This window comes from Equus quagga, chromosome 12 (assembly GCF_021613505.1).
Source record: "Equus quagga isolate Etosha38 chromosome 12, UCLA_HA_Equagga_1.0, whole genome shotgun sequence".
Classification (NCBI taxonomy): domain Eukaryota; kingdom Metazoa; phylum Chordata; class Mammalia; order Perissodactyla; family Equidae; genus Equus; species Equus quagga.
Window position 1 is genome coordinate 67,297,631 of NC_060278.1, and position 21,847 is coordinate 67,319,477.

Genomic DNA, 21,847 nt, shown 5'->3' on the forward strand with positions numbered 1-21,847 from the left:
TCTAGCTAAGGGTTTGTGAATTTTGTTTATCTTGTCAAAGAGCCAGCTCTTAGTTTCATTGATCCTTTCTTCTGTTTTTTTAGTCTCTATTTCATTTATTTCTGCTCTGATTTTTATTATTTCCTTTCTTCTACTGACTCTGGGCTGTGTTTGTTCTTCTTTTTCTAGTTCTTTTAGGTATAGTGTTAGATTGTTTACTGAGATTTTTTTTGTTTGTTGAGGTAGGCCTGTATTGCTATAAGCTTCCCTCGTAGTACCAATTTTGCTGTATCCCATATGTTTTGGTAGGTTTTGTTTTCATTTTCATCTGTCTCTAGGTATTTGTTTATTTCTCTTTTGATTTCTTCATTGACCCAATAGTTGTTCAGTAGCATGTTGTTTACTTTCCACGTAGTTGTGACTTTCCAAGCTTTTTTCTTGTAGTTGATTTCTAGTTTCATACTATCGTGGTCAGAAAAGATGCTTGATGTGATTTCAATCTTCTCAAATTTATTGAGGTTTATTTTGTTTCCCAACATGTGGTCTATCTTTGAGGATGTTCTGTGTGCACCTAAGGAGAACGTGTATTCTGCTGCTTTTGGATGGAATGTTCTATATATACCTATTAAGTCCAGCTGGTCTAGTGTGTCATTTAAGGCCAATATTTCCTTGTTGACTTTCTATCTAGATGATCTATCCATTGATGTAAGTGGGGTGTTCAAATCCCCTACTATTGTTATGTTGTTGCCAATTTGGAGATGTAATTTTTTGACGCCTGTCTTATTTTTGTTCTTTTTGAGGGCAAGGGATCAATAATCTGTTCTTTTTCTCTTGAAGTTTGGTCATTTTTTTCCCTTATCATTCTCACAAAACCAAAATTTCCTCAGAATATAACTAGCTGAGAAAATTTTTCTTTTATTTTGCCTGGAATGTGGTCAATTGGGCAATATGTCTTTTAGATAAGGAAAGTTTTCTTCTAGCATATCTTTATTGTCTCTTTTCCATTTGTTTGGACCAATTATCTACATGTTGTCTCCATGTCTATCATATCTTTCATATCATATCTTTCTATCATATCAGAGCCTTGTCTCCTGTACCAAATGTATCCCTTTGCCCTTTGCTTTTTCCCTCCAGAGGAACATTGTCCTTTGTCTTCAGCATCATCAACTTTCTTACAGCAGCAGTCCTGTCTCCTGATGGGGATTTAATTTCAATCCTTTATTACTCACCCATCTCCCTCTTCATCTAATCCTGAGGTCTTCTCAGCTCAGCTTCTGCTTTTTAGATGGCTTCAGCTCCAATTTCAGAGGCTGGGTGATCAACTTGTCCTGAGGATAATACATAGTTTCCTGTAGGGTGTGTGTGTATCCTGCATTTTGAAATAATTTCAAAAGTATATTCTTTCTCCAATTTTTCCGGATGTTGTTCTCTTTCTTTTATTCTATGTTATCTTTTTGTTCCAGTTGTTCCTTGCTGCACAACAAACTCACACCAAAACTTAGTGGTTTAAATAAGCATTTTATTACTTTTCATGATTTTGTGGGTCCGAAATTTTGGTAGGGCTTGGCTGGGCAATTCTTTTATTCCAAGTGTTACTGGCGACATTCACCTGCTGGATGGTCTGGTCTGGAGGATCCAAGATGTCCTCACTCACATGTCTTGAGCCTTGGCAGGGATGGCTGGTCTCAGCTGGAATTGTCAGTTGGAGAACCCATGTTGGCATCTCAAGCACAGTGATCATAGGGTATCAGACTTCTTATGTGGAAACTCAGGGCTCCAGGAGCCACTGTTCCCACAAACAAGGAGATGCTGCATAGCCCTTGACCCAGCCTCCAAGTTGCACCACAACACATCACTTCCTTTGTACTCTATTGGTCGAGGCTGTCACAAGCCTGCCAAGATTCAAGGGGAGGAGATGTAGACTCTCAGATTGGAGAAGCGTCACAGAATTTGCAGCCTTGTTTTAAAACAAGCCTTGGTTATTTTTTTAAAGATTGGCACCTGAGCTAACAACTGTTGCCAATCTTTTTTCTTTTCTTGCTTTTTCTCCCCAAATCCCCCCAGTACCTAGTTGTATATTTCAGTTGTGGGTCCTTCTATTTATGGCAGGTGGGATGCTGCCTCAACATTGCTTGATAAGCGGCGCCATGTCTGCACCCAGGATCCAAGTTGGCGAAACCCTGGGCCACCAAAGCATAGCACATAAACTTAGCCACTCAGCCACAGGGCTGGCCCCACAATCCTTGCTTTTAAAGTTACTTTTCTTTGACCTCATGCTGTTATGTTCCCCCTTAGTCATCCTCAAACACAGTGAGGTCTCTTCATGTTAAATGTTGTCAAATGACAAGGGGAAGCACCTTTCTCAGGTCTTACCAGACTGGCACATTGGTGTACACAGCTCTCTCTTCTACCCATTCATAGCAGGCTCTCGCCTGGGGCTGCACCGACCTAGATGCCCTGCTCTTATTTACCCCATCTAAGACATAATTCACCTCTGTGGAGACCACATCATATTGCTGACCCACATCAAGCTCACCATAACTAAAGTCCCTGGCTTGCTCTCCCACTTGGTTGGATGTTCTTGCCCCACCTGCTGGCTTCCAGTGAGTGTTACCTCTTTGAAAGTCCCTGCCACAGTCTTCTCATGGTCAATGCCAGACTCATGTGACTTTGAGTTGACAAAGATGACAACTTTTTGAGATGACCCAAATCCAGGTGTAGGGCATAAATCTCTCCATATCTCCATGATTCTTCACGAGTCATGGAGAGTGATTCAGGGACCTCATTTGTAAGCCCTCTCAGAGTGACTTTCAAAACCAGCATGTGCTCCCCAATAAAAATAATCAAAATTGATAGGCAGCACAGAGAAGGGAGTTGGAGAGTACTGGAAGTGAGCTGGATAAATCATCTTCCAAAATGGGAAGGTCACAGGTAATCTCAGAAGTTGATAGATCACAACTTCTACAAAGACATTATTTGGAGTTCTGGGGGTAACCATTGAAGAACTAACAACAGAAATGCCTCAAGGGGGTTGCCCCTGGAGAGAAGGCTTGGAAGTAAAGACCAGCCCTCCTCACATGCAACCTTGCAGCACAATTTAATGTTTTACCTTGTGCATGGATTTTCTGATAAAAAATTAAGTGATATGTATTTGGATATCAAAAATATTTCATAATATTTTCGAATAATACACTCCATTTAAAGGTCTGATTAGAGGTTAAGGTTTGTAGTTATATTTTATAATGGGTCATCTTCTTCCTTTGAGTTTAAGTTTTATTTTCATCATTTTATTTTTTAAAAATAAAAATCACAAAATTGGGATGAAACCATGAGAGAGTTGAGGAGAAAGAAATAGGAACAGAAAAAAAGCTGGAAGCTCCCCAGTGAAGTCAGCTGCCTTTTTTATATCACTCTATGTACCTTTAATTTTTAGGTCCTTCTGGAAAAATTGAATTCGAACTCCCTTTATCATTTCTTCATTTCATTTTTCCCATTGTAAAAAGGGCAAGAGCTTAATGTGCCACAGACTAAAGCTGAGGGGCAGCTGGACACACATGAGCAGATGCCCGAGTCTCTGGACAGCTGGCTGGGTCTTCCACTCACATTTTCCAAAGTCTGCAGTTGCAGGCAGCAGCTGGAACTTGGCGGGGCAGGTGAGGGGGGGCAAGCTAAAGGGGTGGGTGGTGTTTTCTTCGGATTTAATGTTTTAAAAAGAGGAATACTTAAGTATCAAAATGAAGATATTTCTCCAGTCTCTTTTTATCCTTTAACTAGGAAAAAAAAAAATCCTTTCAACACTTTGAGAATTGGATTTCTTTAAAAAAAAAAAAAAAAGAAGCAGAAGAAAGAAAGAAAAGAAAAGAAGTTACTCAGAGGCTGATCCCAGCCTCCACTCTCAGGGTGTCCATGCACTGGCACCGTCGGCCTCACCTGGAAGATGGTTAGACCTGCAGTATCTCAGCCACGCCCCATCTCTGCTCAGAATCTGCATTTTAACAAGATGCCCAGGGGATGTGAGCACATTTCAGTTTAAGTTCTGCTCTAAGGTACAGATGAGAGATTCTAGGTCAAAAAAGTTCAGGTCAGTGGTTCTTGGCCTTAGTGTAGAATCATCAAGGAGCTTAAAAAAATACTGATGACTGGGTTCCACCCCAGAGTAACTAAAACAGAGTCTCTGGGGGCCGGGCCTGGCCACAGGTGTATCAGAAGTGCCCCAGGTGATCATGATGTGTAGCCAAGGCTGAGAACATTGGGTAAGTGAGGCATGGAGTTGGCCGGCTGCCTGCCCCCAACCATGCAATGCCTCCTCCTGGCTCAGCAATGTAAAGAAAACCTGCACACACATCCCCGTGTCAAATGCACGGCTGTTCATGAGATGGCCTAACTAAGATAGTACCAGATTAAAACACAGCAGCACCTGGGGTGGGGGTGGATTATTCCATACTTGTCAGGAACAAACCCACCACAGGGAGGCCTATCCAGGTTCCCAGGAGAAATGCAATTAAAAGACCCCACCTTTGAGTTACAAGGCCAATCTCATTTCATTAAAGAGATGCCCTAATTCTGTGGACCACATGAAATGCATACGTATATTGCAAAGGGAGAATATTAAAATTTGCTGCCCCAAGACATTGAACAGTTTCAGCTGTATCCAGCATTAATTTCTTCAAGTGTGGCTTGAGAATTTAATCAAAATGGAAAGCATGGTCACTGGGTAATCAGTCACATCTCCTAGTTTTATAACTGAGAGACAAAATAAAATAAGGGTCGACAGAAGGTGCGCATGTTTGAAATACTTTCGCGTGAGCCCATCACCACGCCAAATGTTAGCTTCTTGAGGCATAAATTAATTTACCATAAATGCATGCTGGGTTGTATCTGGATTCTGCTCTGGTGAGCAGTAAGTGTTAGACTTTTGGACAACAGCTTAAAGAATGACATTTCTCCAACTTGCTGTGATTTTTATCCTCGAGCAGAATGTTTTTCTTGGAATGGATTTCCACGAGGGTTTCAGATACACTTCTGGTCCTGCACGGGCCTTGCAAGGGACTTTTAGGAATACAGAGTGGCAGCTGTCTGGGCAAGAAGGCAGGCTCTTTACCCTGAGAGCTCTTTACTGCGCCCCAGTAAACACATTAACAGTTAATCTCTGAGATCTCCGTGGGCGGCCTCACCTGGTACTGCTGCCCCGTGCAGAGGACAAGGTGGTCATAGAGCACGATTTCCTCTTTGGAAACCACGACATACTTGGCTGCTCGGTCTATGGCAGTCATTCTACCAACCACCACATTGACCCAGGAGCACAGCGACATCAACGCGTGATCTTTATCATTAAAACAGTGGCTGCGGAGAGAGAAGCTCCATCAGTGACATTTGAGCAGCTGACAGCAGGCATTAATTAGACATCTGGTGAGCTGGTTCAAGGCCCCTAGTGGGCCAAGTCTGCTCGCGCTGTGCGTTTACCAGGACTGAGGCTAGATACTAGGAGATTTTTTGTTATGAGACACTTAGTCACAAATTGACATCTTCCCATTAAAACTAAATTGTTCCGCCTGATGCAGGCCAGTTCACAACAGGGAGGATGTGTGTGTGTGTATCAATGATTATAAAATATATTCTTTCTTCTGCCTCTATTTCATGGTGGGTACAAATTTACTTCAGCTGTTGAATTGTCATATGGACCACTGACTCAGATGGAATGAGGAAGAAGAAAGAAGCATCACTGAAGATTCCCAAAGGCAGGGCTCAAGGTCCTGAATATTGAGAAACCCCTCCTATCTGCTAAGGCTTTTCAATAAATGACCCATTCTCAGAATTAGTGCATGGATTTGTGCCAAAACAACAAAACACATTTTATTTAGAGAGGACATGAGTTTGGGAATTAGGTTTGCAGCAAGTACAATCCTTGGAGACTTTTGGGATTTGCTCCACAGGGCCAACCAAGGTGATTTATGGAGAACTGGGCCTTCTACGAAAAGCAGGTCCAGGGTGAATGGGTTTTCTTCTCTGGGTCCCATGTGAGCACGAGCACCATACTGTAATGTGAGAAAAGTGGGTTTCTTGTGGCTTAAAGTTTATTTAAAGTGTTTTTTGAGGGTTGTTTGCAAAATTTGCTGAAAGGTTTGACCTCATGTACGTGACCTCTCAATGATCCTGTTCTGAAGATCAAGAGTGTAGGGTGGCAGAACAGTCAGTGTTGTGTTCAAATCTAGGGTGTGCTATGTCATGGTCTGTGTCCTTGCCCTGTTGCCGATGAGACTGGACCCTGGGGACTCTACATCCCCTTCCAATACTTCAGTTTCCTCCCCTCTCAACATGGGACAACTATCCCTCCCTTCTTGCCTCCATCATTGGAAGGGACGAACACGAGGATGTAAGAGACGCTGTTTTGTCAAGTGGGATGCATATGTGAAGGGTATTATTCTAAATAATATTAATGATACATAATCCTGTTTACTCTCCTTGGAGGCAAACAGGATTCTGAAGTGGTAATGGGAGAGCATTTTTTCTTTTTGATCCACACGTGAGTCTGCTCTCTCCACACAAAAAGAATCCTAGTAATGGATGTACATTAGACCCCGTTATGGGGCCTGTGAAAGAGAAGGGAGCGCTGGGCTTTGTATCTCTCCACGAAACAACACTTAAAAACAAGAAAATTTCTTCTTAATAAGAAAAGAAAATCAGAGGCTGGCCTGTCACAGGAAAATAACAGATAGTGAGATGAAATTCCCTTTTAAAAATCCATGTTGGTAGGTTTACAGAAGAGCAGGAAACTTCATTGATTTGGTACATTGATGAGAGACCCACAGAGGACTGTTCTTACTTCATAATAGGAATAGCACTGTCTGTCATCCAAGATGAGGAAAAATTAAATATAGTTAGTGTGCAGGGATTAGTCTTATGAGAATTTGCTTAAAGATGAAAGTTCTCAGGGGAAATTTGGGGAAGGCTAAGACAATGTTATTTTTAATGACAGTAGGACGGTAAAGTTCATAAGGTCAGAATGCATATTTCAGAGTTAAAATTTGAAGCTCTGTCCAGTGGGAACTGACAGTTGGGAACACTGGTTTTTTAGCAACCTGAGGGAGCACTGAAGAATGTGGGATGCTTACTTTTACCACCCGTTACTACACTGAATGACATTTCTCAGTTTAAAATATCACTGGGTAGGTGACTACTAGATATCTATTCTGGACATTACTATCCACTCTGGACCTTCTTTAATTTACCCACCAGGTAGGTAAAACTAGACACTGGAGACTTTAAGTGATATATTTCCAAACTTATTTCCTAAGAAGATTAATGAGCATCATTGGTTTTAACATGATAGAGACTGTCTCACAGCTTGTGACAATAGGAATACCTCCACTAGGGTTCTCTGGAAGAGAAAGAAGGAACCAAAGACAGAACATCAATGAAACTTCATGTTTCTCAAGTGAGCTTGACACTGACTTGCAAATAATTGAAAGGTTGTCTTCATAGAATATTCTGGAGACAGGTAATAAAGAGGAGAAAAAAGCACAAATGCCAGATGGGGAAATTTCTGGAAGAGGACACATGTGAAGAGTGACTAGCTTGTTCAAAGTTGCAGTGCTCCCCCACTAGTGGCCAGAAGACTCAGCCCAGAGCTTCAGGTGCAAAATCAGAGGCAAACTCCAGGGAGCATACCTAAGGATGATGCAGACCTGTGCTTCACAGACTCAGAACCCTTCAGAACTGGGAAGAACCACAGAGGTTTTCATAGAGGATTTATTGTGACACTCTCAGAAGAAGGAGCATCACAACTAACTCTCAGTTTTTCAAGGTTATTGTCCAATTAGTGGATTCCTCCTGCTTCCTGTCTCTCCTTCCCTTCCTTTCTGCTGTATCCCGGACATGTCATTAGCACCTCCACCAGATGCTGGACAGGGCAGGGGAAAGAAGACAAAAACTGGCTATTCAAAAACTAGTGACAACAAAAATAAAACACTGGTTAGGGGAGAGTTCAGAACTCGTATTTAGAGTGAGGAATTTAAATTATTAAGTCTATGGATGTCAATGCTCTTGTTATTTTTAAACTCCATGACCAGAGATCATTTCCTTTATTGGGGTGTGAGGACCATTCGAGAGGCAACATCCTGTTTACGTTTCCATTTGTGGTTTCTAAGAATTATGAGAACATGCAGTTACCCAGCAGAGGCATCCGGCTGTTATTCAGTCTCTCTCTGTAACCTGACTGAAAGAACTGCCGCGGGGACTTTTGGAGGTAACTTTCATCTATTCGACCTTATTTACTGAGCACTTGCTGTGTGCAAGCACTGTCCCAGATGCTGGGAACACATCGGTGAAGAAAAAGGCAAAAAAGTCCTCCCCTTGTAGAGTTTACATTGTTGAAGGATTCAGAACATAAAGAATAAAGATAATTTTAAAAGGCAAATTATATAATATTTAGAAGGATTTCAGTTACAAGAAAAAATTGGAGCAGAGTACTGAGGACTGGAGTGTGTTGGAGTGTTGGTCACAAATGAATGGGTGGTCAGGGTAGGTCTCACTGAAAAGTTGACATTTAAGCAAAGACCCCAAGGTGGAGACCTTCCTGTTGTGTTTTCAGAACATTAAGGAGGCTGGTGTGGCTAGAGTGGAGAGAATGAGGACAAAAATAATAAAAGGTGAGGTCAGAGAAATAAGCAGACAGGGATAGATTTTCAGTTGGAGCATTCTAGAACTTTCTGAGGATGGAAATGTTCTGTAGCTATGTTGTCTGATATGGTAACTACTAGCCACGTGTGGCTATTGAGCACTTAAAATATGGCTATGTAATTGAGGAGCTGAAATTTTAATCTCATTTAACTTAAATTTAAATTTAAATAGCCACATGTTGTTAGTAGCCACTATCTTGGGGAGCGGTTCTAGACAGTTAAAGAGTTTACACAGGATCACACCTTTCCCATAACACAACTAACATGGGGGCTAACACAAACTTTTATCAAGCTGAATCAATTAAATGCCTAGTAAGACATTTATCAATAACACCAACATTACCCAGAAATCACGTAATTTAGAAAGAGGGCAAAGAAGGAAAGGGGACGTACATGCACTTGTTGATCACGAGCTGATGTTATACTAATTTTAACCAAAAAATCCAGCAAGCTTGGCTTATCATACATTTTTCACAATGGAAAAAAAAAAGCAAAGCTCAGAGAAACCAAGTCCCCTTTGTGGCAGGGGCAGGGTCTGAAGCTGCATCTACCGGGCTCAGACCCATGCCTTTTTTACCACACACTACTTATGTCTTTCAAAAAAAAATCAAAGTGTACAGTCTGAAAAAGTATTAGGTCAAAATGAACCTGGTTGTGTTGGCAAGGAAGCTGTGGTTTTTCTCACTGTTTGAAGGCAAAGGAAGTCTTTCACAGAGGGAAGAAGATCCCTTCATCATGGATTCTAAAATGAACCCCCTGAGAGCGAACAATTTCCTTCCTCGTCGTTAGAAAAATTGAGACATTCTTTCTAGAGGCAGGAAGACTAATCATTCTTGGACCCATGTTTTGCTACAGGAAATTAAAATTAATAGAAGCTGTGAGATAATGAAATGGCATTTTCTAGAATGGATGTTTTCAAATAGTGATTCTATTGGGATAGAAACAAAGTTTGCCGGGTCTGGCATAGAATGTCTCTGGCTGATGAGCCCCTGACTACAAACGGCCAGGGGGATGTGAGACCCAGACCCCAGTGAGGTGCCCCACCTTCATCTCCCAACTCTGAACCTTGGGGGCATTGCCTGGTCTGGTGTAAATACAGTCACCAAGCTCCCCTACCCTGTAGCGGCACCCAGAACCTGAATGCAGGGGTGGCGGTGTCGGCAGGCTCCACCCGAGTTGTTTGGAACAGGGCAGCCGGCCTCCCACAAACACAAAAAGGCAGCCCAGCTCTGCCATTCACTTGTTCACAGATTTGTACTTGGATCTCCTGAGTGACATCTGAGCATCAGGAGAAAAGCCCGCCCTTTCCCCTTTCCAATCTGAAATCCACTATTAAATGGCACACAATTAGGACATTTAGGCCTCAGAATGAAAAAGCAAATAGAATTCATACTCGCTTGCTAAGAACTTCCTTTGTTCAGTGCTCAGAAGTTTCTTTCCCGGGAGTCCGTGGGTTGAAATCAGCGTGAGGTTACTAAACTTCAGGTGAGAACTAAGGAGAAAGACACAAAACAAAACACAGAGAGGTGAAGCACAGCTCAGGGAAGGATTATTATAATTCAATTTCACTTTATGTCACGTGGCATCCAATTGGTGGATTTTTCTTTGAACCTAGCAACACTTTTTGCACAAACCTTCAAACAGAACCGACCATTCAAAGGAAAAGAGGAGGATGGCACTGGAGCTGCTAATGGTAGAAACTTCCAAAAGCTACAACAGGGTAATGGCAGACACTGTTTAATTTTTAAAAATTTGCTTCTCAAAGTAAAACAAAATCAAGCACAAAAATTGGGAGGAGGGACGTAAATTTAGTATAAGTTAATGCAAAGTTCGAATTTCAGGCTACCTATAAGAAACTGCTTGGAATTACAACCACCACAGCTAAAACTTTCCGGGCGCCTACTGTGCAAGCCTTCTGCATGGCCCTTACTTAGTCCTCCCAGCATTCCAGTGAGGTCGGTAATATCCTTACCCCTGTTTTATTACGTGGAACTGAGGGAAAATGACTTGCCCAAGACCATTCAGCTGGGAAGTCTGGAGGCTGGGCGTGATCCCAGGCTGTCTGGCTCCAGGGTCTTCTCGTCTAACCTCTGCCTCCACCACCCTGCTGACCCCAAATGGTTGAGAGGGATCCAAAGATCACCTAATCCTCTCAGTCAACATTAGTTTTATTACTTTCAGAGATATACAATTGCTCAAATCAGGAAACCAAAGTATCTCAGAGGAGAAAGTTCTAGAGGATTCCTTGTAAGAGCAAAACTGCCTTCTATCTGCATCAGGCTTTCCAGGGCCTGAGGCACGTTCATAGGCATTATCCTAGGGATTAATCTTCAAGACAATTTGTGAAGGGGGTAGGAACAAGGCTTTATTATCCGTATTTCATGTGGAAGAAAGTCAAGATTGGAAACAGTAGGTAATTTGTTCACAGTCATGAAGCTCATAAGCAGCAGGGCCTAAAGTGAAAGCCATGTCTTCTGACTCCAAGCAGCGCCCTCTAACCTGTCCTGAGGGAAATGTTAGGGGCACACCCAGCGCATGTAAGTGGAGGCTTCTGAGGCAATTATGAGCTTTTTTTTTTTCTTTTTTGAGGAAGATTAGCCCTGAGCTAACATCCATGCCCATCTTCCTCTACTTTATACATGGGATGCCTACCACAGCATGGCTTGCCAAGCGGTGCCATGTCTACACCCGGGATCCGAACCAGCAAACCCTGGGCCAAGAGAGGCGGGACGTGCAAACGTAACCGCTGCGCCATTGGGCCGGCCCCACTTATGAGCTTTAAGACCCACCCCCTGCGAGTATTAAATACTCCTGCTGCAAATTTGCCCTCCAGCTCGAGTCAGCAACGTATTATGGGTGAGCTGATCATTTCATGGACTTCAGGATGGTGAGAAAGATTTTTTTTTTCCCCTAAAATCTCCTCTTCGTTCACATCTCCCCTTAAACCAACCAAATGCCAAAAAAAGAAACCTTCACCAAGTCAGAGGAAAACACCTGCCCTCCTTTCTCAGGAGGAGATTGGAAAATGCTATCAGTTTGCTGACAATCTAAGTGCCACTAAAAGCGGGAGACTTTGGGTGATGGCATGGGCCGGCAATGTAATAAACTCAACTGCAGCTGACATTTAAAAATAGTTAAATATTATGAAAGGTTTTGCTCTAAAGTCTCTAAGGATGTGTGTCATTTAAGAATGAATATTCTTGTTTGGTACAAAGAAAACCGAGCACATCTTATCCTCTAATAATAAGAATAAAATTTTTGAATATGTTCAAATAAAATAAAGGTCACAATTAACCCCAGCTACTTATGGCTGCCAGTCTGCAAATGCACACCGATGACAGGCCTTTGATTTATTACCATTTAATGGAAAATGCAAATAATGATAATACATATTTATACTCACATGCAGTTAAAATTTATTTTGACTTTCAAGTCTATGTGACGGAAACGTGGTTTATGTTGTACTAATAATACAACTACATACAAGCCCTTCTTACATCTCTATGTGAGGAGAGGGCTTAGTAATTATCCAGCTACACTTTCTACTACAAAAACAACCCCTTTGGCACTGAATAATTTGAATTATCTAACAACATGGATCAAATGACTTGTAAGTTTACAAATTGCCACATTGTAGTATCCTGAATTATGCTATGATCCAATTAAAGATTTCTCAAAAAAATACGAGGGGGGCATTCTCTGGATTTTTATATATAAAGAAACCAGCTTTCCATTCCTTTCCTTTAGCCTCAGCCCAATTCCTTTCGCATCCTTCACTGTTCTGGTCCTTTTTCCAGTCTTCAAGTTCACTGCTTTAAACTTCCTTGTTCTCCCTGCCATCCCCCTTCCTCATTCTCAAGTGACAACATCTTCCACATCATAAAGAAAACAGAGGCCAGCCACCAAGCAACTCTCTCCCACTGTGTCCCTTCTTGCCGCCTCCAGATAAATCTACAAGACTGTTCTTTCATTCCCCCTGATTCATTAACCCTGTCTCCTCATCAAGTTCCTCTCCTATTTGTCCCTACCCCTAGACCAGCAAATATCCCTCACAACTGTTCTTAGGAAACCTGGAAGGAACCAGTCAGGTGCTGATAAGCTGGCGCCATGAAGTCAACAGGGGCCATGACCCTGCTTCTCTGCTTCCATTCTCAAAGTCACCTCAGTTCCAAGGTGGCTCCTGGAGCTCCAGGCATCACATCCTACATCCGCATTACAGGCAGAGGGAAAGAGGAATGGGTAGAAAGGGGTGCCCATTAAGGAGCCTTCCTGAAAGTTTTACACGACATCTCTGCTTACATTGCCAGAACTCAGTGACACGGCCATATATAGCAGCAAGGGAGGCTGAAAACGTGGTTTTCCAAAGAGAAACACAGTTTTTCTAAGAACCACATTGCCCAGGGCTCTGTTACTGAGGATAAAGTACAAAATAAATACTGGGAGGCAACTCGAAGTCTCTCCTCATGTTGACTCATGAAGGAAGGGCGGGCGGGGATCAGGGAAGATGCTTGTATCAATCATGGTCCAGGCAGGAAGTAGATGGCTGACTCCACAGGGTTTTATTGAATGATGGCAGAGGTGTGTACAGACTTCTAGAAACCAATAAGGGATGGGAGTCAACCAGGGACTAGCACTGGTGGGTGGGATGCCATTACTGACGCCAATCCTGAAGGAGGAAGGGATAGGGGAAATACAGACAGCCAGGGCCATGCAGGAGGCCCTATCCAGGAGCTACCGCCATAGAACATGCTGCCTGCGACAGCACTATCTTAAGGTTCTCTTTTATGACTGCTTTTTTTTTTACCAGCTCCTCCACCTTTGCTCATCTTTCCCTCACCAAGCTTCCCAGCCTTCATGCTCATCTCTGTGGGTGATGTGGTCTACCATCATGACTTCATCTTACATATTTATGCTATAGTTTTCTTCTGAGAGCCAAACCTAATTTCCAAATGTCTGTCAGTGCTAATGGGACTGCTCCCTGGGCATCCCAAATTCAATATGTGTCCAAACAAAGGTCTTTGTAACCCCATCCCACTCCTCCTTTATCTCCATCAAAGGCATGCCAACCAGCCATCTCTCAAGCCAGCAATTTGGGAGCCAACCCCAGACTCCTACCCTCCTTCTCACTTCCCACAACTGGTCACCATGTCTAGTCACTTTTACCTCGTCCATATCTCTTGAATGGCCCCCACCTGCCATTCCCAGGACACATTGCCTTAGCCCACCTTCTTGCCTAGAGAAATAGTCTCAGGGTTAGTCTCCCTGGCACAAATCTCTCTCCCTCCTGCCCATCTTCCACACAGCTACTGGAAAACTCTTTTTAAATTAAATCAGATCTCAGCTGTTCTGGTTTTCAAGTCTCCGTGTTTGCTTACCACTTTGGTAGCAGCAGAGCAGAGCAGCTAAGAGGGCCCAGGAGTCAGATGGCCTCAGCTGGACTCCTGGCTCTGGCACTTTCTAGCTTTTTGACCTGGGGCAGGTTATTTAACCTCTCTGTGGCTCAGTTTCCTAGCCCATGAAGTGGGAAAAACAGAACCTGCCATCTTCTAGGGATTCTGTGAGGACTAAATGAAATAGTATCTGTAAAATGCTTAGAAGTTTACATTTTCAATGAATGTTAACTATTTTATTAGCAAAATATGAAGTCCAAATTCATGAGCACAGCCTATAAGGTCCTTACGGTCAGGCCCTAAACTAACTCCTCAAGCTTCTTTGTAACATCAACCTTCCTGCGATTCTGTGAAGGTTCCCTGCCTCTTCCAGGCCTTTATATGAAATTATCACCAGCATGTCTATTTCTTTCTCCAACCTCAAATTTTTTCTGTAACAGTTACCTCTGTAATCTGATTTAGAAACATCCAGATATTTAATTTCTTAAATTTGTAACTATTTAAGAGTAGTGTCCAAAATCACGATGTTTATAATGGGCAATTCTGATAGATTTTGGCTCTTCTGAGGATGAAATATGAAGATAAAATGTTTAAGACTTTAATTTGATTACTTATGAATATTCAAAAAGTTCCTGCAAATGGAGTAGCGGGTGATGGGGTACCTCCTGGGTTCGGACACGCAGTAGATGAAACGGCAGGTACAGCAGAACCACAGAGAAGGCATGACTCCCAGCTCTCACGGTATTGGCTTAATGTATACAAACACTATCGAACATCACTGTGAGCCCTCTGCTCTGAAATCAAAGGTCACCATGTCGTGGAAAAAAAAAGTTCAAGTTAAGTGCTCAAGCCAATGAAACATTAAGCAAGTGCACCTGCATTTTCGAGCAGATAATTCCAGCGGGGATTTCACGTTGCTGTGGATACAGAGGGAGGAACAGCTCAAAGATACTCGTAAAGCAGAGAGGGATTAGAGTATCCAGGGAAATAAGTAAAAGGTATTGTGTTTCATCCTATGCTTGGGGAGAACAGCACAAAATTAGGTCTAAACATCCTCATCCTTCAAATAAAGAGAGTCACATTGCCAGTTTATGGTGAACATGATAAAAGAAACATAAAGCTTTTCACATTGCTTACCCTTCTGGGCGGTAGAGACCTGCCAACCTGCCAGGTGAATGCTGATTATTTTTATTATTTTTTATTTTTATGTTTTGCTGATTTTTTTTCTTTTTGGCATAGCAAGGGCAACCAAAGCAAGTGACTTAACTGTTTTCATTACTGCTTTTATTGGAACAAACAGACAATGTAGAGAGAAAATAATTATCCCCATCAATGTAAATGTTACAGTTTAATCCACTAGAGTCTCTGCTTTCTGAATTGTTCAAAACAATGACAAAAATGTTTGCCAAACGACAGTAAATCCTAGCTCAAGATAGGTATTTAACCTAACAGCATATTCTACTAATCAAAGAGTAACTCGGATTTAATTTGGTCCCAGTGACCACATAATGTCACAAAATTAATAATAAAATGCTAAAGGTGGAGTTTTAAAATTAGGAGTTAGGTGAACACCCAATATTAGATGAAAAATATAGGGCAAAACAAATGAAAACAAAATTTTTATTACAAATATAGAATAAAGAGAATCTACCAGTTTTTCCCTGAAAAATTTTTAACTTTCTTCAGCAATATTTTTTCTGTGTAGATCACAAAAGAGATTTTTTTTGCCAATATCCTTGGCTACTTCATTTTTATTGTATTACTAAAAATAACACGGCAGCTACATCTGTGGCCACACAGCTGTCAGTAATAGCATACTCTGACCTCCAGGGGGAGACCAGAGAGACATCTAAAGATGAGGAGTGGGATGAAGGATTCTGAGCACTTCTGGAAGGGGGAGACTGTTCCTGCGGAGAGGAAGAGGTGAAAAGCCCTTTCCCTAACCCTACTTCTCTCTTCTCTTGGGTGCCATCTTGCATGGCTCACCTGTTCATGGAAACCTCAGTGGGAACCAGGATGGGGCCTGGAGAAAGGGGCCAAACAGCAAATCTCTTATGCCTGCCTGACTCGAGGCTTGTGGCCTAGGGCAAGGGATCAGGAATCAACACTGGACCCAACAATAAGGTACATGCGTCTGCCTGCTGTGACCTCGGTGCTCTGTGGACTCTCCAGGGACCTGGAGGGGTAAGGGGCTGGAGGGATGGTCTGGGGATTTAGGATGTCAGATGAAAAGCTTATGTATCTCTGCATAAAAGTAGAACATAGATCCTCACTGAAAAAATGAAAATGAGTGTAATGTTTGAAATGTCTGTTGAATGAATAAGAATAAAATTTGGGAGTTCTGGAAAAATAAACTAAAATGAAATTTAGTTTTGCTTTATGATTTAGGGGGAATTATTAATGATCTTTTCATCTATACAGATATATATATATGAAGTAACGTCATCATACATTTATACTTTGAGCATATATTTATATACATTGAGCGTACACAAGCTGTAAATACCAAGATGGTAGCTACAAAAGACTAGTCAGTAACCCTTCAGATGTAAGAGATGGCAAAATATAAGCCACAAATCAATCAGTTCTGGGAATAATGAAGCATTATGGGAATTCAAAAAAGAGTGAGATCACATCTGGTGGGGAAGTTGAGGAAGGGTTTTATGGTTTGGGCAAACGCTGGCAGTTAGCAAGGCTTTATTAACACCACATGCGCAGGTTGCCTCATGCTGGGCAGACACATCTTCTTGGGCCTTCATTCTTGACGGCGATAAGTTAAGTATGAAGCTTTGTGAAATGCTTTCTACTAGGTCCAATTCAGCATGTAAATACTATGAACATGCGGTAATAACCTCAGCTATATAATGATTCATAAGTTAATAATTAGACCTAGTAAGCCCTGAAGTAATGATGTGAATTAGAAGTTATATGATTTGTTGAGAATTAGAAGATGTGGTTTGGAAAACAAGCCCATAAAAATAGGTTAGTTACAATGAGCAATTCTAGGGGGAAATGGGTTTCCTTATAGATAACACAGCCAATTTTGAGGAAATGTATACATAAATGGTTACTAAACCCAGCTGCATGTCAGAATTACCTGGCAAGTCTGTTAAGAATACATATTCCTGGGACCCCCCCCCCCCAGCCCCACTGAATTGTAACCCCAAGAATAGGGGCCCAGGGAACTGTATTTTTTTTTTTTAATTAATGTTATGATAGATTACAACCTTGTGAGATTTCAGTTGTACATTTTTGTTAGTCATGTTGTGGGTACACCACTTCCCCCTTTGTGCCCTCCCAGGGAACTGTGTTTTTATGACCAGCCCCTCCCCTCACCCCTGCCCCTGCAAGTAGCTCTGATGTGCAGAATTGTTGAGTCGGGAAGTTTTGCAATCTGCTGCTTATAGAAAGAGTTACTCAACACTAACCCCATGTCTAGGGGGCTGATTCACAACATTTTTCTCCACCACCATTTTTCAAAATAAAAAGGGAAATTCAAAGCAGTTTTTTTCGAGCCCAAGTGCCTTATGATGTTGGTATGTTGGAAAGATTCTGGTTATCCCTTTGAAAGGAATTATCTTCGGGGAACTACAGTTAGAGGTAAACAGTCTTCAGAAGCCGTGTGCTCAGGAGCCAGCCGTGCCTAAGTGCCCCCATTCCCAGAGAGGATGGCTACCTGGCACCTCTGTGGAAGGGCCCCCACGCCCATGGTCCAGGCTTCCTGTCCAAATTTCCACCCAATATCAAACGCTGCAAGAGGGGGGCCAGTGTGATACTTCCTTATTCCCTGAGTGTGCTTGGAGACACTTCTATGTGTTTGTACCAGGATAAAAGAATTTAGTGGGTGGGGGTTAAAGCCTTAATCCTCCGTCTGCGGAGAGGAAAGAAAGTGACCAGTGGCTTCAGAGCTGAGGTGGGCTGGGGCTGTGGCTGAGGGCGAGGAGTGTCCTTTGTCTTTTTGGAAGTGAGGCTGCATATGAGAAAGGTGGGGACAGTAGGGTGGAGATGGCATTGACCGAGTGGCATTGAAGACCCAGTGAATTCCTGGAGGGCTTGTTAAAACACAGCAGCAGGTCCAGGGTGGGACCTGAGAATTTGTATTTCTAACGAGTTCTCAAATGATGTCCAGGCTGGTGGTTCAGGGACAACACTTTGAGAACTGCTGCTGTAGGGAGAGAAAATTGAGAGGCTTCCAGGGTTTTGGGGCGCTCAGGAAAGGAGGGTAGAGTTTAATACAAGTTTCTGTGAAGGAAGTATATGATCCCAGTAAATACTTGAGAGACATGAGTAAAGACTGAAATCTTTGTCTTGGCCTTTTTTCTTTCTTTAATGCAGTGGAACTCCTAGACTTAGTGTGGGGGTACACTCAGGACCCCAAGACTTACATGATAAACTTGAGGTGAGTGAGTGGCAGAATAGAGGACTCAAGTATTCTCTAGCATCCAAATATCAAGAAGAGGCCTAAGAAACATCCACTGGCAGCCTATAAGGCAGTGAGGGGCAGTTGGAGCCACAGATGTGGCCCCTAAGACCGTGAAAGCCCTTGGTCTATGAGGGATCTGGATTTGTCCTCAGTCTCGTTGGAGAGAGAAAGGGGCAGCGCACAACTCCAGTTTCCTCTAGAGTCAAGCAGTTTTGCAAAATAGAAACACCACAGAGCATTGGGCTGCTTGCTAGGTCCTCCTGACTAAACCAGAGGTGGTGGCCATTTTAAGCAAACTCCAAGGGAATATCTTTGCCAGAGGAGCAGCTCTCACAAGGAGCTGATGCAGCTGCTGGCAGGAAACACCTCTGGTTCATCCCTAATCCTTGGGGAAGGGAGCATCTTCCACATTTACAAAAACCCTATGTCCCCATCACTTGCCTCATTGGAAAGACAATCCTGAGCTCTCACCAGGGATCCGGATATGCAAATTTAATTAGTGGGGAGGTGTCAGTCTAATGAGTATTGAGTGCTAAGCCTTTCTAGATGCTCTGCATATATTACCTTATTTACCCCTCACACCAGTGTGGGAGGAGAGATTTTGGGGTACTTCCCCATTACACAGGCAAGAAAAACGGAGGTTCACAGATTTGGATGATTTTCGCGGGCCCCATCAGTCATGGCAGAGCACTGACTCTCTCTGCTAGCTACACCCTAACTCAGCAGTTCTCAGACGCCGTGGAGGGGTATGAAAATGCAGAGCCCTGGGCCCCACCCGGTTTCCAATTCAATCCGTGCAAGGTGGGGCCTGAGTATCTGCACCTCTAACAGGTTCCCAGGTGATGCTGAAGGCTGCTGGTCCACAGACCGTGTTTTGAAAACTACTAACTTAACCTTATCTCGTTCCCAAAGTAGAAACAAAACATTTGCCAAGACAGGCCCCAAAGGCCATCGTTTTTCTAGCAAAGGTTCTTGGCAGAGTAGTACACCTGGGGCTCTCTTTAGAGCTGCAACAATGCCTGGGAAGAGAGCTGGCCACGAAATCCTCTCGTCACGGTCTTCTGTAGCCTTGCCTTTCTCTGCCTTTGTCTATGCCCACATGCTTTGTTAAAGGGCACCGGTGTGAATATGAAGAAAGGAGAACAGACTAAAGAAACTGGGACGGTAAGGACACTCTCACAGATGCTGTGGGGCCCGCCCACATGGCCTGCAAACAGCTCTGCCATCCTCATGCTTTCCTGCCTCTCTGTCTGGGGGCATCCTCTGACTGCGGAAGCTTGAGAGACAGGCTGGCAGAACAGTCCAGGCTGTCCATGCAACAATAAGGACAGGAAATGGTGGGTAAATACCCAGCTTCCTCACGCGGCAGAGGGACCCCTCCAGCTGAATCCCTCCGGGGGCCCCAGTTGCCCACAGTGACCTGCTGACAATGCTTTTGGGGGCTCTGTTGACTTTTCTCCCTTTCCCATCTCACCTCCCTGCTCTCTCAGGCAGTTCCCTAGGATCGCTCCCAACTAAACTACTCCCACCCAAATTCTTTGTTTTCAGCTTTTGAAGGAATATAAACCAAGACAGGTGCTGATGCCATCATTTCAAAATGATCTGATGGTAGAGGACGAAGACTGCGTGGGCAGGTCTATCACTCGGTCCACAGACGTGGTTTGCGCTTTGTGGGATCATAAATAATGCATTACTTACTTAACGCCCTTAACCCGAAAGAACCCACAAAAAATGACAATAATCTGATCCCCCAAAAAGGCCTAATATTGTTCAAAGAGGATTGCTTTTCTCTTGTTCTGGGAGTCTCTCCAGGGGGTCTTAGGAGATAAGAAAAGTTACCCTGAAACGAGCAGGAGTGGATACTTTGAGTAAATGAAGATATTTTCATTTAACCTTAGTTACATTTAAATATTGGAAGCAGGTTAGGAAACCTGATTGTGATTAGCAACACCAGAGAGCGTTCCAGGATATTATTTTCTGGTGACAGAGTGTCATATCCTTCTGCCTGCGAGGTGGGCCTCTGAGCCTAACACATAACTGTCCCCATCCTTCTCACCCCCACCTCAGCCACCGGAGGGTCTCTGTATCAGCCCCTGACAGGTCTCATTGTGATGCCAACATAACAATATGGCAAGATGCCACCCGCCCCCTTGATCTCTGCCTGTTCCCTAGGCACAGCGGAGGGCAGCACTGCACATGCCATGGGCCTGGCCACCACGCTGCATTCGCCTTGGTACCAAAAGGGCAATCAGAGAGAGCAAATGTCCATCAATTTATGCGGCAGAGACTGACAGTATGGAAGAATAACAATCATCAACCTGTTCACCAGGGTTTAGCTCTGAGATCAGCAAGTAAGCACTAACTATTTAATTAGTCACCTAATTAGTGACAGGCCACACTGAAGGTTTCAGATGTCCTCAGACAAATGCAAAGATAAAAAGCCTAATTAAGCTGCAAGCGCTCGGCTGGCTGCTGCCAGACCCCACAGCTGTGCCGGATATTGTGCGGTCCTGCACGGCCCGATAACAGGAGTTATGGTCATCCGGCCACAAATTGTAGCTTCACAAACATGCCTTCCTTGTTCCAAGCTATTCTTAGTTACCTCAACACACCCGATCAGATGAGGGATCAATGTCTAGGTTGAAAATCGGAAACTTCATCCTTTGGTGAGAATATCTGGTCAGTTTTTTGAGAAACCTCTTCCCAGTGGTGGAAGTGGGAGACAAGGGCAAGCCCAGGTTTCAGCGCTTTCTGTGAATCAAGGTGTGTATTTCTCTAGTCACTCAAAGGGTCATCATCGGGATGCCAGCCGGGGCTGCTTTCAGGTATTGCCACCCCAGGATTCATTGATGCATTTTTCTAGTGCCGTTACAGGCACATCAAGAGATTCTTTACATCAGAATTGAATTAGGAAGGATTTTAAAATAACGGATTAAAAGGAACTGCTCCATAATCAGGAATAAAGAATGTAATACTCAGAAGCATAGGGACACATGAACCGAAACAGAATAAAATCATAACTGCTTCAGCTCAGTGAGATGATGCCCGAGAGACAGTGAAGAAGCTGTTCTGTATAATTCTGGAAAATATCTATCTATCTGGAACACTGACTGGGGCAGGGCCTGAGGTTCTGTGTTGATAATGAGCTCCCAGGCGATGCTGATGCTGCTGGCCCACAGGCCCCACTTTGAGTAAAAAGGACAGAAAACATAAGATGAGTTTGTAGACCTGGTTCCTGCCCCTTTTTTGGTATAGCATTTCCATATTTCTTTTTGAAGATGATTTTGGAGTACTTCTCTGGAAAGCCTGAGATATTCAAAGTATTTCATTTGCAGAGTTCAGCAAGGCTAGATTTGATGCACAAAGTGGCTGGTAAA

The 21,847-nt window shown here is 43.2% G+C and overlaps 1 protein-coding gene across 5 annotated transcripts in view; it reads right to left on the reverse strand.

Annotated features, from left to right (window-relative positions):
* Positions 1-21,847, reverse strand: part of CFAP61 (cilia and flagella associated protein 61) — a 294,287-nt gene that overhangs the window by 99,197 nt on the left and 173,243 nt on the right. For all 5 annotated transcript variants that reach the window (XR_006891038.1, XM_046678345.1, XM_046678348.1 and 2 more), the window contains 2 exons: positions 10,051-10,149; positions 5,154-5,322 (listed from right to left, as the gene is read on the reverse strand). Coding sequence is in view for 4 of the 5 variants with exons in the window: in XM_046678345.1 (XP_046534301.1) it covers positions 5,154-5,322; positions 10,051-10,149 (268 nt within the window). In the remaining variant the exon portion in view is untranslated. The remainder of the gene's footprint in view (positions 1-5,153; positions 5,323-10,050; positions 10,150-21,847) is intronic.